A 17,040-nucleotide genomic window follows, 5' to 3' on the forward strand; every position below is an offset into this window, starting at 1 on the left:
TGATATCTCCCAGACATCAGTTCTTTCTGTGTGACCTTCAGCAAGTCTCTTTGCCTCTGGGAGCCTCAGTCTCCTCATCTATAAAATGGAGAATGTTATAAGATGGTATGTGGAAGTCCTGGGCATGCAGTGAACACTGCCTTCCCCTCCTTTTAGATGTTGCATCAAACTAAGTTTTATATTCCAAGTGCTTTCCTAGCTGTAATTGGAATAGAGATGTGGGCTAATGGGGGAAGGCCACCAGGGGTTCAACTAGAAAATGAAATTCACACCTGGCCATAGGACACAGTTGTCACTCAGGACACAGTCCAAGAAACAGCCTGCCAGAGGGTAGCCCCAGGCCTTTCCCACATCTAGGAGTTCCCACAGCAGCCCAGGAGCTACACATGTTTGAGCCCAGGTGACAGCTTAGGTCCAGGAGATGAAGTACTCACTGGGCAAGTATGGGCCTCAAAGACTCATGCCTTAGGAGCCAATGCGTCTGTAACAACAGCTCCATATGCAAAGCTTCCAGGGTGCCCACAAGGGACACGCCCAGTCACAAGTCTTTGCACAGAGGAAAGCTCAACAGTGTGGTGTTCCCAAAAGGCATTTAAAATTAATTCATGGGTCTTCCAGTCTAGATCAATTCACCAATCAAGACTCATTTTTAACGCAAGTAATGTTGCCTGGCAACACAATGACATTCCACCTTTATCTGGTTTCTAGGATTGACAGAGACAGTAAGTTAAGCCAAGGTTTAATTTGTTCTTAAGAGAAGGAGAAAGGATTTTGTTAGCCCTTCATCCACAAATATTTACTGATGTTTCACCCCATAGAGGTAAACACACACACACACACACACACACACACACACACACACACACAGAGTTTTGAGTTTTAAAAGCCTACACTTTTTTTTTTTCAAACACCAAGAATTTCAAAAGCTAAGACTTTTTAGCTTGAAAAGTTAAGAGTTTTGAATTTCAAATGCCAGAAGTTTTGAATTCCAAGGCCAAATTTGATAAGTTTCAAATGCCATTTTGATTTTCCTGAGTCTGGCCTTTTGCATTTCAAAAAGTAAAACCCTGAGTCAGAGCACAGGTTCATGTTCTAATCAATAGATCTGGGAAAAACAGATAAGAGCCAGGTGACGTGGGCCTCAGAGAAGAAAGGGTTTTCTGGATTGAGGAAGAGGCAATGATGAGGGATGAGGTCAGTGGGGTCCAGACAAGGGCCCAGGGTTGAGAGGGTCTGGCTGTCCTGATGAGCACCCAGTGAGGACCGTTGCTCACGAGAGTAGCTGGAAGGTCACCATCCGTGCCCCGAGGCATCTCTCGGCGCACCCTACATGCACTTGCCCACTCCATCTGAGGTGGTGAAGGTGCCTGGAGCCTGGCAAGATGCTGGTGGCTTAGAGGGAAGCCTGTGACCTTGCACTTAGGTGGTTCTGAGCAGAGCCCGCCATGCTGGAAGCTCACACCTGTGAAGGTCGTGGCTGAAGCCTGCTGCCATGTGTGTGCAAGGGAGGGGAACGGAACATCCCTGGAGTGTCCTGCTGATCCCCGTGTCCCTGTGTGACCTGGGACAAGGTCACTGGTTTATTCAACAAATCATCTCACCTCTCTGAGCACAAGTTCTGGGGCTAGACCGCCTGGGATTCCAAGTTCTCCTGCTTCCTTGGGCAAACTATTTCACCTCTTTGTGTCTCAGCTTCCTCGCCTATTACTGGGGACAAAAGGCATACCCACGTCTGGGGTCATTTCAAAATCTAAAAGAATTCATACACCTAAAAAAACTCACAAAAGTGCTCCACAGCTGTTAAACACTGCTCAGATGGCAGGTACTGCTATCGCTACATGTCAGACACTTGTCGATGCACCAGGGATACAGGAGTGAGCAAGCAAAAGATCAGCAGCCTCAGGGAGCTTATGTGCTAGTGAGGGAGACACATAATAACACACAAAACTAATACGTCTTTGAAAGAAAGATAAAGCAGGATAAAGCTAACGTGGTTCCTTTTCTCTCTGAGCGTTGGCCCCTCTGGGGTAAACAATGACACCCATACAACTGGAAGTGTCTGGCCCAGTCCTGGCATCTAGTCAGTGCTGAGGATGCCCTTCCCCCATTGTCTGCTCTCCTCACTGTTGCCCATGTGGCCCATGGGAATGGCCCCTTCCTTGTTGGAGAACCAGGAGGAGCAATTGGAATCACAGATACAAAGGAAATTCCCAGAAGCACTGTTCCGCCAACCAGATGTTCCTATGCCTTTCTCAAGCAGATTAGTGTCCTAGCAACTGGAAAGGGGGAAACGGTCTGTTTCTTTCTGGGAACAGAATGGACAAAAAAAAAAAAAGCATTTAAGTTCAACCTCTGGGAAATCCCTATGGCAGGAAAGGCATTTGGGCATGCCCTTCATCACTGTCGCCAGGTCCCTGTCTTCTCCAATAGCCCTCCTGACTCCTTTGTGATTCAGAGCAAATAAAATGGGACATTGTATCTTATCCTGTTCCCTTGCTAGCCTCCCAGTCCCTCTTCCTCATCCTGATTTAGGGCACACCATCCGCCCAGAAACCTGGGCATTCTCCTTGACTCCTCCCTCACCCTCACCCTCACCCTCACTCTCATTTGCAATGCAAACTACCAGCACATTCTGCTGGCTCTGCCTCCCAAGCAGCTCTCCACCCTATATCAGCTACCCAGTAAAACCATACTGCTGCATAACAAACAATACGGACTTTGTGCATACAACAGTAGCATTTGACAATAAGTGTTTATTCATGCGTCTAGGACAGCCGTGGGCAAACTACGGCCTGCGGGCCGGATCCGGCCGTTTGAAATGAATAAAACTAAAAAAAAAAAAAAAAAAGACCGTACCCTTTTATGTAATGACTAGAGGCCCGGTGCACAAAAATTTGTGCACTCGGGGTTGGGAGAGGAGGTCCCTCAGCCTGGCCTGTGCCCTCTCACAGTCTGGGACCCATCAGGAGATAAGGACCTGCTGGCTTAGGCCTGCTCCTGGGTGGCAGAGGGCAGGCCTAATCCTAGGTGTAACCCCTGGTCGGGCTCAGAGCAGGGCCGATTGGGGAGTTGGGGCGCCGCCCCCTGTCATGCACAGAGCAGGGCGGATTGGGAGGTTGCGATGCCACCCTCAGTCATGCTCAGGATAGGGCCGATTGGGGGGTTGGGGCACCGCCCCCTGTCACACTCAAGGCAGGGTCCATAGGGAGGTTGCAGCGCCACTCCTGTCATGCACAGAGCAGGGCCCATCAGGGGGGTTGGGGCTCCGCACCCTGTCACACTGATCCCGGTGCTGGGAGGCCTCGCTGCTCCGCTGATCCCAGGGCCAGGACGCCTCTCGGCTCCCCTGATCCCTGGCCGGGAGGCCTCTCGGCTGCTGATAACCATTGCCTGTAGGCCTCTCGGCTCCACTGATAACTGGGGCCTGGAGGCCTCTCCTCTCGGCTGCTGATAACCTGGCTGGGAGGCCTCTCAGCTCCGCTGATCCCAGGTTCCTGAGGCCTCTCAGCTCCCGCTGATCACGGGCTGGGAGGCCTCTCGCCTCCGCTGATCCCGGGCCTGGAGGCCTCTCGACTCTGCTGATCACGGGGCCGGGAGCGGGCCAGGAGGCCTCTCGGCTGATCACCGGGCCGGGAGGCCTCTCGGATCCACTGATCACCAGGGCTGGGAGGCCTCTGGACTCCGCTGATCACCGGGGCTGGGAGGCCTCTCGACTCCGCTGATCACCGGGCCGGAGGCCTCTCGGATCCACTGATCACCGGGGCCGGGAGGCCTCTGGACTCCGCTGATCACCGGGGCTGGGAGGCCTCTCGACTCCACTGATCACCGGGCCGGAGGCCTCTCGGATCCACTGATCACCGGGGCCGGGAGGCCTCTGGACTCCGCTGATCACCTGGGCTGGGAGGCCTCTCGGATCCACTGATCACGGGGCCTCCGGCTCCGCTGATCGCGGGGCCAGGACGCTTCTCGGCTCGGATGATAACCGGGGCTGGGAGGCCTCTAGGCTCTGCTGATCGCGGGGCTGGGCCGACTCTCGCCTCCGCTGATCGCGGGGCCTGGAGGCCTCTCGGCTCCGCTGATCGCGGGGTCTCCGACTCTGCTGATTGCGGGCCGGGAGGCCTCTCGGCTCTGCTGATCACGGGGCTGGGACGCCTCTCCGGTCCGCTGATCGCGGGACCACCTCGACTCCGCTGATCACTGGAGCTGGGAGGCCTCTCGCCTCCACTGATCACCGGGGCTGGGAGGCCTCTCGGCTCCGCTGATCCCAGGCCCTGAGGCCTCTCTGCCCTGCTGCTTCAGGGCTGTTTGGCTTCGCTCTGCTTGGAGCCTGAGTATGCAAATTAACCGCCATCTTTTAGCTTCTATAATTGAAACATTGTATCTTTTGGAGTTGTTGCTTCAGGAGCTCAGAGCCCGCAGCTGTGGGGATCCTTGACTTTCTCCATCGCTGGGGCAACTAAGCCTCCTATTCTCAGCTGCCTGGCTGCCAGCCGCCATCTTGGCTGACAGTTAATTTGCATATCTTGCTGATTAGCCAATGAAAAAGGTATCGGCCGTACGCCAATTACCATTTTTCTCTTTTATTAGTATAGGATGTTTACTTTGAATTTATATTAGTTCACACAAACACTCCATCCATGTTTTTGTTCCGGCCCTCCGGTCCAGTTTAAGAACCCATTGTGGCCCTCGAGTCAAAAAGTTTGCCCACCCCTGGTCTAGGATCAGCTGGGGTAGGCTAAGCAGCTCTGCTAATCTTGACTAGGTGCACTTGTATGTCTGGGGGTTGCTAGCTGGCCATGGATCTGGGTCACCCTCAGCCTGGGGCAACTCCACATGTCTCTCATCCTTTGCCAGGCCAGCCCAAAGGATGGGGATGGCAGAGGAACTGGGTGAGCACCCTGCAAGTAAGTGCATGGACCCATTTTAGCCCCCTGCTGGTGTCACCTCTGCTGACATCCCATTAGTCATCCCATGAGGCCAAGCCCAGGGTGACAGAGTGGTGTGCTGAAAATGTAAATGACAAAGGGTGAGGCTAAAAAAGGGGCAAAGAATTAGAACGTTATGGTCGAATGGTGTCATCTCCCTCACCTTCTCTGCATTCCCATTGCCACTGCTTTGTCCCAGACCACCACTAGCTCAACTCTAGACCCTTGCCTGGCGTCTAACTTCCACCCCACTTTCATCCCCTCCCTGTTCTCTTGCAGAATGGATCCTTACAGGCCATTCCACACCCAGAATCCCAAAGGAACTTCTAGAACTGTAAATCTGACCATGTCTCTCCACTGTGTAAACCCCTCCGTGGCTTCCTGTTGCCCTTTGAATAAAATCCAAACTTTATGGGGATAAGGCTCTGCCATTTTCCTCAGCTTCGTTTCTGACCACTGTCTGCTTGCCTCTGCATCTTCTGGCTACCAGGGCCCTCACTCTGTGCCTCAGAATGGCCCAGCTTGTTCCTCTCTTAGGGTTTCTGCACATGCTGTTCCCTGGACCCAGAATGTTCTCTCTGCACCCCTCAGAACTGTCTCTTCTTTGCCACTTAAGTCTCAGCTTAAACGCCACCTCCTCCAAGAGGCCTTCTGTGCTCATCCTCCTGAAGTTGAGTCTACTTTGTCTCAGTCACAGCCTCTTTTTGTTTTCTTCTCATCACGTATTATATCTCATATATTTTAAATTTTTTCTCCCATTTTCTCCCCCCCTTCCCACTAGAATGTAAGCTCTACACAGACAGGAACTTTGTCCATCTTGTTCACCCTTTATGCCCTGCACCAACACATAGGAGATGTTTGTTCTGGGCTGACTTGTATCCCTCCAAAGTTCACATGCTGAAACCCTAACCCAGTGGTCGGCAAACCACGGCTCGAGAGCCACATGCGGCTCTTTGGCCCCTTGAGTGTGGCTCTTCCACAAAATACCACGTGCGGGCACGCACGTACAGTGCGATTGAAACTTCGTGGCCCATGCGCAGAAGTCGGTTTTCGGAAAGGAGATAGACGAAACAAGTAGACAAGACGAGTGTGGATGGGAGAGTTGGAAGGGGTCGATGTCAGCGAACATACCTCAATCAGATTGAGGACGTTTTTAGCAAAGGCCAGCTTAGGAGTACCCTAATTAAGTTATTAACAATGTACCTACCTAGATTAAGTTTAAAAAATTTGGCTCGCAAAAGAAATTTCAATCGTTGTACTGTTGGTATTTGGCTCTGTTGACTAATGAGTTTGCCCACCACTGCCCTAACCCCCAGTGTGATGGGATTTGGAGGTGGGGTCTTTGGGAGGTAACTGGGTTTAGATGAGGTCATGAGGGTGGCTTCTTATAACGGGATGGTTGCCCACAATAGTACAACATACATCTTTGGCTTATTAGATTCTGGTGTAAATTAATGCTTTTACCAGATTATAGATAATACTAGGACCTTATACTATTTTAGCTCCATTTATACTTCTCCCATTGTTGTTATACACTTTAATGGTCTTTATATTTTAAACCCCAGAAGATAATTGTTTTCTTTCAGCACTTTAAAGATGTCATCCAGCCCTGGTGGGTGTGGCTCAGTTGGTTGGGTATCGTCCCGTGCACTGAAGGGTTACCGGTATGATTCTCAGTCAGGGCACATGCCTGGGGTATGGGCTCCATCCCTGGGGTGTGTAAGAGCCATCCACACATCACTCTCACATATTTCTCTCTTCTTCTTCTTCTTCTTCTTCTTCTTCTTCTTCTTCTTCTTCTTCTTCTTCTTCTTCTCTCTCTCTCTCTCTCTCTCTCTCTCTCTCTCTCTCTCTCTCTCTCCTCTCCCCTACAATCAGTAAACATATCCTGAGGTGAGGATTATAAAAAAGAAATGAGCTGTCACTATTACTGTCATTCCTCTGAGATAATGTGTCCTTCCCCCCCCCCCCCCCCCCCGCTGCTTTGAAGCTATTATTTTTGCCTCTGGAAAAAATTTTAGCAATTTTACTCTTAGGGGTTTAAGTATAGTTTTCCATAGATTTATTCTCTTAGGGCTGGTAGCATTTATTGGAACTGCGGTTTGATGTCTTTTTATAAATTTTGGAATGTTACTAGTCATTATCAGAACTATTGTTTCTGCTCCATTCTATTTCTTTCCCCTTCTAGGACTCCAGATCTTTGTGCTGGAAATGTGTTCTGCATATTTTCTACTGGCTTATCTTCCAATCCACAAATCCTCTCTTCAGATATCCAGTTATCTGTAAACCCATCGATTGAGTTCTTGATTTCAGTGGTTGTATTTTTCTGTTCTTGAATTTCCTATTGGTTATTTCTTACAGATTCCAGTTCTCTGTTAAAATTCTGCACTTGTTACATTTTCTTGAACATATAGTCACAGTTCTTTCAAAGTCTGTGCCTGATAACATTAATATCTGAGTCATCTTTGGGTCCATGGCTATTGGTTTTTATTTTTATTTTGGTTCTGTTTATTGGTGTGACTGGTAAAAAAAAAATTTATTGAATGCCAGATGTTGTACATGAAAAATTGAAGAGGGCCTTCATGATAGTATCTCCGTCCAGAGGAGACTTGCCCTTTCCTGAGACATAGCTGGAGTTAGGGTCTATCACCCTAATCTACTCGGGGTCTGCATACTGATTCAAGTCTGAATTGCAATTTTTGTAAGTCTTGATCTACCTGTGGTTCACCCCTTAATTCTGCACTATGAACCTCCAGTGGTCCCAAATAAAGCCCGAGACAGTTCCCAGAGCTTATCTTCCCTGTTGAGCTTCAAGCTTTAATTTGTCTCCCAAGTTCTATGAGGTTGAAGAATACACCATCTGCTCTTCAGTCGCTTTCTGCTTGGCTGAGAACTGGTGACTGTTGAGGGAAAAGTTGGTGCTGAGGGTCAGGCTTACTTCTCTGGGCCTCCCATCTGTCTAGGATCTTCAAGCTTTGGTGGCTTTGCTAGCCCTGAACTTCAAATTTTGTCTCATCAGCCCCATGAGGCTACTTAGAGCTCATTTGGCTCCTCCACCTCTCACCTGTGCCAAGAATCAGCAAATGACCTAAGGGGAGAATGTTGGGCTCATCTCAACAAGCTCCCCTTCTGTCTAGGATCTTGATTCCTCAAGTCCTGGGTGCCTGAGCAGCCCTCTGATGCCTTAGCTAAATATGAAGGGGGGCTATTAATGTTCCCCCTTCTTATTGTTTTTGAAGAGACCATGCTTGGTTTAAACAACAACAAAAAACTAACTGTACAAATGCGATGGGGCAAACAGAGATGGTTTTAGGCATTTCTGGCCACATTTCAACTATGGGTTCTTATTTAGAGACATTGTTCTGGACATGTTTAGCCTAACCCCATGGACACTGACCTGGATTAAGGGTCAGACAAGCGAGACAGTTTCCTAGTGCCCCAATCTTAGGGCATAAAACATGCCTACAGATGCACTAAGATGGAGATATATATATATATATATATATATTCAGGACTTCTTGGAGAAAAGTCCTCTGTGGGTTTGTGGGTTGGACAAAATCATCCTTTAGTGAGCCCCTGTCCTGAAGAAATGGTGAGACCTCTAAGAGCAAGTCCACTAAATGGTCTTCTAACCAGAAGGTGGGGCAGGGATCAGCCTTTTGTTTTGCTGAGTAAGATGTGCAGTTTTGTGGCCAGAGCTGAACTGCAGGAGGTGAGGAAAGAGACACTGATCCTGGCCCCCACATGCTCTCCTCACCTTTCCCCAGGCTGTGCTGGGCCTTTATCCTAAGCAGCTGTGGCTGAGTTGATATTTAGAGAACAGTTGTTTCCATGCAACTCAAATGCTGAGCTGCCTGGTGCTCCCACTCTTGGTTCTGGCCCAGGCACTAGATGCTGGTTTCTAAAAGGGAGCTGGAGTACGTTTCCTCCAATGCCCACTTGGTGGTGGTATGAGAGGGGAGAAGTTGGCTTCCATGTTCATTGGCTGTTTGGTGTGAGGATGAAGATAGACTCCGGAGTCAGAGAGCTTTCTTTCTACGTCGGAATGTGATGGACTTCTTCCGCCCTTTCTGGTCCAGGCAGAGAGCCTCAGTCTTGAGGAAAGAGGGACAAGAGAGGACCCTGGATCCCAGTTCTTGCTCTGCCCCACATCACTGAATGACCTTGGATGAATCACTGTCCCTCTGTCATCTGCATTTGTCAACAAATAAGAGGATTGGACTGAGGCTCCTTCCAGCTCTAGGTACCTGGGGTGCCTTCCATCAAAGACCCCAGGCCCCTTATCTCTGTGCTGCAGAGTTGGGGTTTATGAGCCTCACTGTACTCAGAGAGGTACAGTGATCTGCCTGAAGTCACACAGCAAATAAGCTGTTTTCTGAGAATGTCAGCTGCATAAGAGCAAGAATTTTGTCAAAGTGACTGATATACCCCTGCCCAGAGTGCAGTAGCGCAAACATTGTAGGCTCTCAACAAATGTCTACTGAGTAGGGAGAAACCAAGATGGCGGCGTAGATTAACGCAGGAGATCGCTGCCTCGAACAACCACTTCAGAGATATAACTAAAGGACAGAACGGACATCATCCAAAACCACAGGAAGGCTGGCTGAGTGGAAATTCTACAACTAGGAGGAAAGAGAATATCATACCCAGACTCAGAGGAGGCGCAGTGCTGAAGTGAAATACTCAGGTGCGGAGTGTGCACGCGGAGCGGGCTGGTGGCGGAGGGCGCGGTTGTTGTTTTCAATTGGGAGGGAGTTTCAGACTCTGAGCTCCAGATCCGGGCGAGTCTCTGGGGAGCAAGACTCAAACGGGAGAAGCGGGACTGTCTGGCTTCGGTCGGAACTCGAAGGCAGCTTTCTCTCCGAGGTTTGCAGCCATTGCTGGGACTCTGAGAGGCAGAGCCCCTGGGGAAGGAACTGAGAGCAGCCATAACTGCTCGCTCCGGCCCGCCCTGTAGATCCCCTGGGACCCGCCCCGCCCAAGCCCTGCGCAGAACCATTTGCCGGATAGCCTCAGGCAAAGGCTAGATTAGCACCGCCTTAGAGATCCAGCACAGAAGCCCTCCCACTGCAGACCCAGCGGACTCTCATAGCCAGTTAGCCTGGAGGTCAACTCACCCCCGGTATTGCCGACATCAATCAAGGCTTAAAGGCAACAAGACTGCACACAAAGACCACTAGGGGGTGTACCAAGAAAGCATAAAAAATGCGGAGACAAAGAAACAGGACAAAACTGTCAATGGAGGATATTGAGTTCAGAACCACACTTTTAAGGTCTCTTAAGAACTGTCTAGAAGCTGCTGATAAACTTAGTAAGGCCCTCGAAAAGACTGGTGAGACCGCCGATAAATGTTGTGAGATCCTCAAGAAATCTAATGAGACCCTCGATGTTATATTGGGGAACCAACTAGAAATTAAGCATACACGGACTGAAATAACGAATATTATACAGACTCCCGACAGCAGACCAGAGGAGCGCAAGAATCAAGTCAATGATTTGAAATGCGAGGAAGCAAAAAACACCCAATGGCAAAAGCAAAATGAAAAAAGAATCCAAAAATGCGAGGATAGTGTAAGGAGCCTCTGGGACAGCTTCAAGCGTACCAACATCAGAATTATAGGGGTGCCAGAAGATGAGAGAGACCAAGATATTGAAAACCTATTTGAAGAAATAATGACAGAAAACTTCCCCCACCTGGTGAAAGAAACGGACTTACAGGTCCAAGAAGCGCGGAGAACCCCAAACAAAAGGAATCCAAAGAGGACCACACCAAGACACATCATAATTAAAATGCCAAGAGTAAAAGACAAAGAGAGAATCTTAAAAACAGCAAGAGAAAGAAACCCAGTTACCTACAAGGGAATACCCATACGACTGTCAGCTGATTTCTCAACAGAAACTTTGCAGGCCAGAAGGGAATGGCAAGAAATATTCAAAGTGATGAATACCAAGAACCTACAACCACGATTACTTTATCCAGCAAAGCTATCATTCAGAATTGAAGGTCAGATAAAGAGCTTCACAGATAAGGAAAAGCTAAAGGAGTTCATCACCACCAAACCAGTATTATATGAAATGCTGAAAGGTATCCTTTAAGAAGAGGAAGAAAAAGGTAAAGATACAAATTATGAACAACAAATATGCATCTATCAACAAGTGAATCTAAGAATCAAGTGAATAAATAATCTGATGAACAGAATGAACTGGTGATTATAATAGAATCAGGAACATAGAAAGGGAATGGACTGACTATTCTTGGGGGGGAAAGGGGTGTGGTAGATTCGGGAAGAGACTGGACAGAAATCGTGCACCTATGGATGAGGACAGTGGGTGGGGAGTGAGGGCGGAGGGTGGGGCGGGAACTGAGAGGAGGGGAGTTATGGGGGGGGGAAAAAGAGGAACAAATGTAATAATCTAAACAATAAAGATTAAAAAAAAAAACAAAAAAAAAACAAATGTCTACTGAGTAAAGAAATAAAATGGTGGAGCTGGAATCTGAACTCGGCTCTTTCCAATCCTCAATGGCCATTTCTAGCTACATCCAGTTGGGAATATTTGGATGAATTTCCTGGAAGGGGAAACATAAAAGTGTAGAATACCAGTTGTTCGATAGCAATGAGCAGGGAAGGAGTGAAGTAAAAGCTCAGGCTGATGGGAAGGCTGGTCTCAGACTCGGAGCTTTAAAAAGAGAAGTAAGGTGTGAGGCTTTGTACTGGAGCTCAACCAGAGCACCGAGCCTCCTGGAGCCTGCTGGGACCCTACGTAATCGCAGAGTGACTGTTAGTGTGTGACTACACAGAACATGCCCCCAGGAGGCTGGTGTGCTCAGAGGGTGAGCACCTTTACCCGGGGCTCTCTGACTTCTGTGGTCTCACAGCCCTACTGGTAAAACGATTTTGGAGCACGTAGCCCCAAATGTGGATATACTTATAAATTAAGTACAAGTAACCACTGCCAATTATTAAATATTAGTAAAGCTGACTTTCTTATAAGCAGGAATAATTCCTTCCTACCCCACAGTGATTTCTCAGTGCCCCTTGCCTCACCAGGCTAGTGAACCTCCACCTAGACTGGCAGATTCCAGGGAGTTCAGTCACAGTCAAAGTCAAGAAGGTTCTAGGGTGCCATCCCTGAACACTTGGAGCCAAACCTGAACCTCTCCTTCCCAGCAAGCCCTAGCCAGGGAACTAGAGGCCCGGAGATGGACCAGGCCCTGCCACCCCTTGGTGAGTAACCTTGGCTGAGTTCCGTCCCTGCTTTAGCTCTGGATTCCTACCTATGGCAGGGCTCACAGTCCTCACCCACCTGCTGCACAGGGACCCTCTCAGAGGCCAAAGGGTCAGTAGTCACCATGAACCAAGTGTGCTAGGTGGGCAAGCTGGGCCCTTGAGGAGGAGCGATGCCTTGGCCACCACAAATAAAGCAGCAGACCAGGCAGGCCTTTGGGTCAGCTGGTCCTGCTTCACCGACAGCTCTCTGCTCCCCCTACCCCACTCCAAGCTACTTCAGGGTGCCTCTTCCGTTTCTACGGTAGTAATAGAACCAGTAACAGGGGCTAACACTTACGTAGGCACCACTATGAGCCAGGCACTAAGTGCTTTACACATATAACTCATTAACCCTTACAACGACCTTATCAGAGAGGTAGGATGAACATCACCAGGCCCATTTCACAGATAAGGAAATTGAGGCATAGCTCAGAAACTCAACAGAGGCCAAGCAATTTGGAGGTGGAATTGAGACCAGGAACCTGTGTCCTACACTGCTCTGCCACTCCACTTACTGTCACCATCTTCGTTCATTTATTCACTCTCCCCCAATATTACTCCTCTTCCTTTTTATTTCTCTGGTCACATCCTCCTATTGTTTCTCCCATTGCCACTGTATTTCCCCCTTTTCCTATTACACTGAAAGGTGGCTCACCAGGTGCCATCCTTTACTATTTCCTTTATATTACTCCTCAAATGTTGCTCTCCTACTGGCACCTTCTCCCTCTAATTCTTTTTTTTTTTCCTGACTTCCTCATTCCTAGTACCTTTTGTCTTACTTCTCTAGTTAATAGGACTTCCTCTATGATTCTTTCCCCTCTTCCTTCCTTGAATATTTTTTCCCTTCTGTGGGTTTCAAAAATACTTGCAAATTCTTTGACAATCCTTCCGTGACAGCCAGAGTCTGTGCCACCTCCCTGGGATTTGGGAGGCTTGTGCCTGCTTGGAGGATAGCAGGAAGTGACACTGTGATTTTGGAGTCATTCCAGCTCAGGTAACAGTGAGTGAAGAAGTCTTTAGGTCAGCGGTTCTCAACCTGTGGGTCGAGACCCCTTCGGGGGTCGAACGACCCTTTCACCGGGGTCGCCTAAGACCATCGGAAAACACATATATAATTACATATTGTTTTTGTGATTAATCACTATGCTTTAATTGTGTTCAATTTGTAACAATGAAATTGGGGGTCACCACAACATGAGGAACTGTATTAAAGGGTTGCGGCATTAGGAAGGTTGAGAACCGCTGCTTTAGGTGCTGCCAGCCCCTGGTCTTCCACTCTTCTGGCTGGGGCCCAGATATCATGGAGCTGAGACATCCCTCTGCCCTGCCTGAATTCCTGCCCCATAGAATTCCCAACCATAATGAAATGGTTGTTTTATGCCATTTAAGTTTTGAGTGCCCTGTTAGACAGCAATGGGTAACTGGAGCCCGCCTCTCCTTGTATCCTCCTCCCCCGACACTGGAGAGGTACTGGGCCTGTGCCCTGCCCTCCTGACTGGCCACCTCTACTGGGGCCTCCTGACCTCATCGCTGGTACCTTTGTGTCTCCCATCAGAGATCCCAGTCCCGTCATCCTCTGAGCCATGAGCATCCTGGTTAGGGAGGCCATCAATCTGGGTGTAGACAGCAGTGATTTACAACTCTGCTGTGGGGGAGACTCACTGGCTTGTCAGAAGCTCACAGCCATTCAGACAAGTTCTGGAGTCAGCACTCTGCAGACTTGGGTCTGCATCTTGATCTGCCCCTTTCTCACCCTCACACCCTGGGCCTGAACTCTACTTCCTGAAGTGATAAATAATTTAGGGTTAATGTGGGACTTGAATATGACCCACCTGAGAGTCTCAGGAGCATGGATAGGCAATAAGTATAGCAGATGGACTATATAGGCAATGCTGTCTGGGGGTGTTTAGAGCTGGCATATCTGGGTTCAAATGCCAGTTCTGCCAGCTCTTGGATGGGTGATCTTGGGAAAGACACTTAAGCTCTCTGAGCCCCAGTGTTCTTATATGTAAAATGGGGCTAATTATATCAACCTCGAAAATGTAGTGAGAAATCTAAGGTCACATAAAAATCATATCTTTACCTTACAAAAGAAGTAATTCTGAAGGTCAAAGCTTAGGTGCTTCCTTGGAAAGATCAAGATGCCTGGAATTCCATCATTGAACTTCCTTTTGGAATACAAGCACGTGACCCCAGCTGTACTGCATCCTATTAGGACATTATGATCCCTAGTTTGCACATCTGAGGCTCAAAGAGATTTGCCCAAGGACACACAGCTAAAAACTGACAAACCCAGGACCGAAGCAGAGGCCACTTTTTCTCCTCCCAACACTCATGGAGGTAGAACGTGCTCTGTGCTGACCACCATGTTTATATTTCCCTCTGCTGTTGACTAGCAAGACCCGCTCCTTCTCTGAGCTGGAAGACAGAGGGAAGGTGCCCAGGTAAACAGGCTGACTTGATTGGTGGGGCAGGAATTTGGGGTGGGGGAGTCAGCCTCTACTGACGTATGAATGCTTTTTAATGTTGTAAAAATTTATTTAGTTAAAAACTTTAACTTATTTTTTGGATGGGTGATGCATTTCCAGGGTTCCAAATTTCAAGAGGCACAAAAGGGGATTCAGTGAAAAGCAAGTCTCTCCCACCTGCCCCCAGACACATGACTTTTCCTTCTGGAGGAGACCAGTCTTCCCACTGGAGAGGATTTCCAGATACCTGAGCAAATATGAATGTAGATCCTTCCCTCCTTGTTTCTGTGCATATGATAAACATTGCTCTTCATTTTACCCTCTTCCAAAGAAGACCCCTCCTTTTTCTGGCTGCATGGTACTCCTCTATCTGAATTACAACCCCCCCCCCTTCCCACCTCATTCCCACAAGGAGAAAGCAAATCTGATTTCTGAGGGTAGCACCCCCACGCGCTGTTCTTCCTCAACCTCTGAGATCTGGTGAGCTCAATGGCTGACTAGCGGAGGGATAGGAGCTGGGATTGGGTGCAGAAGACAAAGCCCCAGACAGACGGACAGACCTCCTCCTCACTATCCTTCACCGTTGCTGTGTGGTTAAGGTCAGGGACCACCCTCTCAGAGTCTCCTTTGCTTCCTCTGCAAGACGCACCCCAAGACCTCCCTCCCAGGGCAGGGGTGAGGGCGCCTGTGGAGAGTCCTTTGCCTCTTGTAGGCCTGAGGTCAGGGGGCACTCACTCATTCATTGATTCACCAATTCATTAATTCATCAGTCACTTATTTACATATTTCTTCACCTTTTATTTACTCATTAATTTACTCACTCAACTCACTCATTCATTCATTCATTCACTCACTCACTCAGTTATTCATCCTCATTCATTCATTCATTCATTCACTTATTCACCCATTTATTCATGCATTCACTGATTCATTCATTCATTCATTCATTGACTAACGTGGTGATTAGCGTTACTAGAATGAGAATTGGAGTGCTGGGGTGGGGGAGATTGCGGTGATGGTGTGTGAGGGGGCTGTTGGAGGTTACTGACGGGGTGGGGTGGGGGGTCATACTGCTCAGGCCCAGTCGGGTCCCTCTCCAGCCTCCCTCTACGCTCCCGCCCGAGTCCGCCGCCCCGCCCCCGCGCCCGCGAAAGTGCGCGTTCTCGGAGAGCGTCGCTGCTCAGCCTCCAGCTCGGGAGCCGAGCGGAGCGCCTGGCGGCCGCCCCCACACTCCCGACCCTCCCCGGCCGCCCATGCCCACCGTGCCCCGGGCCCGCGGCCCTCCCCAGCGCTGCTCTGCGCCTCCGGGCCCGGCGGGGGCGGGGCCGGGGCCGGGGCCCGGGCCGGGCTGGAGAGACCCGGCCGGGCCGCAGGGCGGCCGCCGGGATGCGGAGCTGGCGGAGGAACCTCGCGCTCTGCCTGCAGCGGCTGCCGGACGAAGGTAGGACGCGGCGGCTGTCCAGGCCGGGGAGCCCGGGCGCAGCGCGGGCAGGGCGGGCGGACCAGCGCTGAGCTGGCCAGAAGCGCGCACGCGGGGGGCGCCCGGTGAGGGTCCCCGCAGGGGGCGAAGGGCAGGCGGCCGCATCGGAGGAGCGGGAGGGGAGCGCCCCTGAAGCCGGCAGCCTGAAGGGGTCACCGCAGGACAGCCGGTGCGGAGCGCAGCCTAGCCCGCGGGAAGCGTGCAGGGGAGCTCCGCAGGGCGCACCGAGGTGGCACCCGGGACGCGGCGACCCTCAGGGGCTGGGGCGCAGGCTCTGAACTCTCGAGGGCGCATCCCCGGAGCGGCCCGCGAGTCCGGTTCCTGGAGCGGCCGGAGCCGGCGCGGCGCCCACGTGCCTCCTGGCTGCCCGGAGTTTGCCGGGGGTCGGGATGTGCGGGCGCTCATGGGTGCACGGGGGGCGGGGGCTTTGGATCCCGGGGCTGCAGTCGCTGGTACCCAACTTTCCCTCGCACGCCCGGGAGAACCCCCGCGCCGACCCCAGACTCTGCAGTTCCTCAAAGTTGCAAAGAGGCCGAATGCGGGAGGTGGGTGGGGGCGGTAGACTCTGCCTCCCAGCCCCTGCCCGGCCGGCCGTGCCGCAGCGCTGCGGCGGGGCCCCCTCCTCCCCGGTACCTGTTGTCAGAACCGGATGTCGTGGAGGGATTAGGAAGAGGGACCCGCGTCCAGTGAACATAACCCTGGAAAGTTCGGATTCGGTGCTAATTGAGAATTGCCAGACTGCGAGTTGGGGGCAGAGTGCGGCGGGATGGCGGCTGCCCACCGCCGCTCACTTGGGGGGTCACAATGGCGGACTCACGGGCCCCGCGCACTGTGTCCTGGCGCCTCACATCTGCCTCTGTCTTTAACCTTCACAGCCACCCGCTCAGGGGGGCGCTATT

General features: G+C 50.6%; 1 protein-coding gene across 3 annotated transcripts in view; it reads left to right on the forward strand.

The window, feature by feature from the left end:
• The first annotated feature begins 16,037 nt into the window (after window positions 1-16,037).
• GRIP2 (glutamate receptor interacting protein 2) overlaps window positions 16,038-17,040 on the forward strand; it is an 83,921-nt gene continuing 82,918 nt past the window's right edge. For all 3 annotated transcript variants that reach the window (XM_059663685.1, XM_059663684.1, XM_059663688.1), the window contains exon 1: window positions 16,038-16,102. In XM_059663685.1, coding sequence (XP_059519668.1) covers window positions 16,048-16,102 — 55 coding nt within the window. In that variant the 5' untranslated portion in view covers window positions 16,038-16,047. The remainder of the gene's footprint in view (window positions 16,103-17,040) is intronic.

Source organism: Myotis daubentonii, chromosome 14 (assembly GCF_963259705.1).
Source record: "Myotis daubentonii chromosome 14, mMyoDau2.1, whole genome shotgun sequence".
NCBI classification, from domain to species: Eukaryota; Metazoa; Chordata; class Mammalia; order Chiroptera; family Vespertilionidae; genus Myotis; species Myotis daubentonii.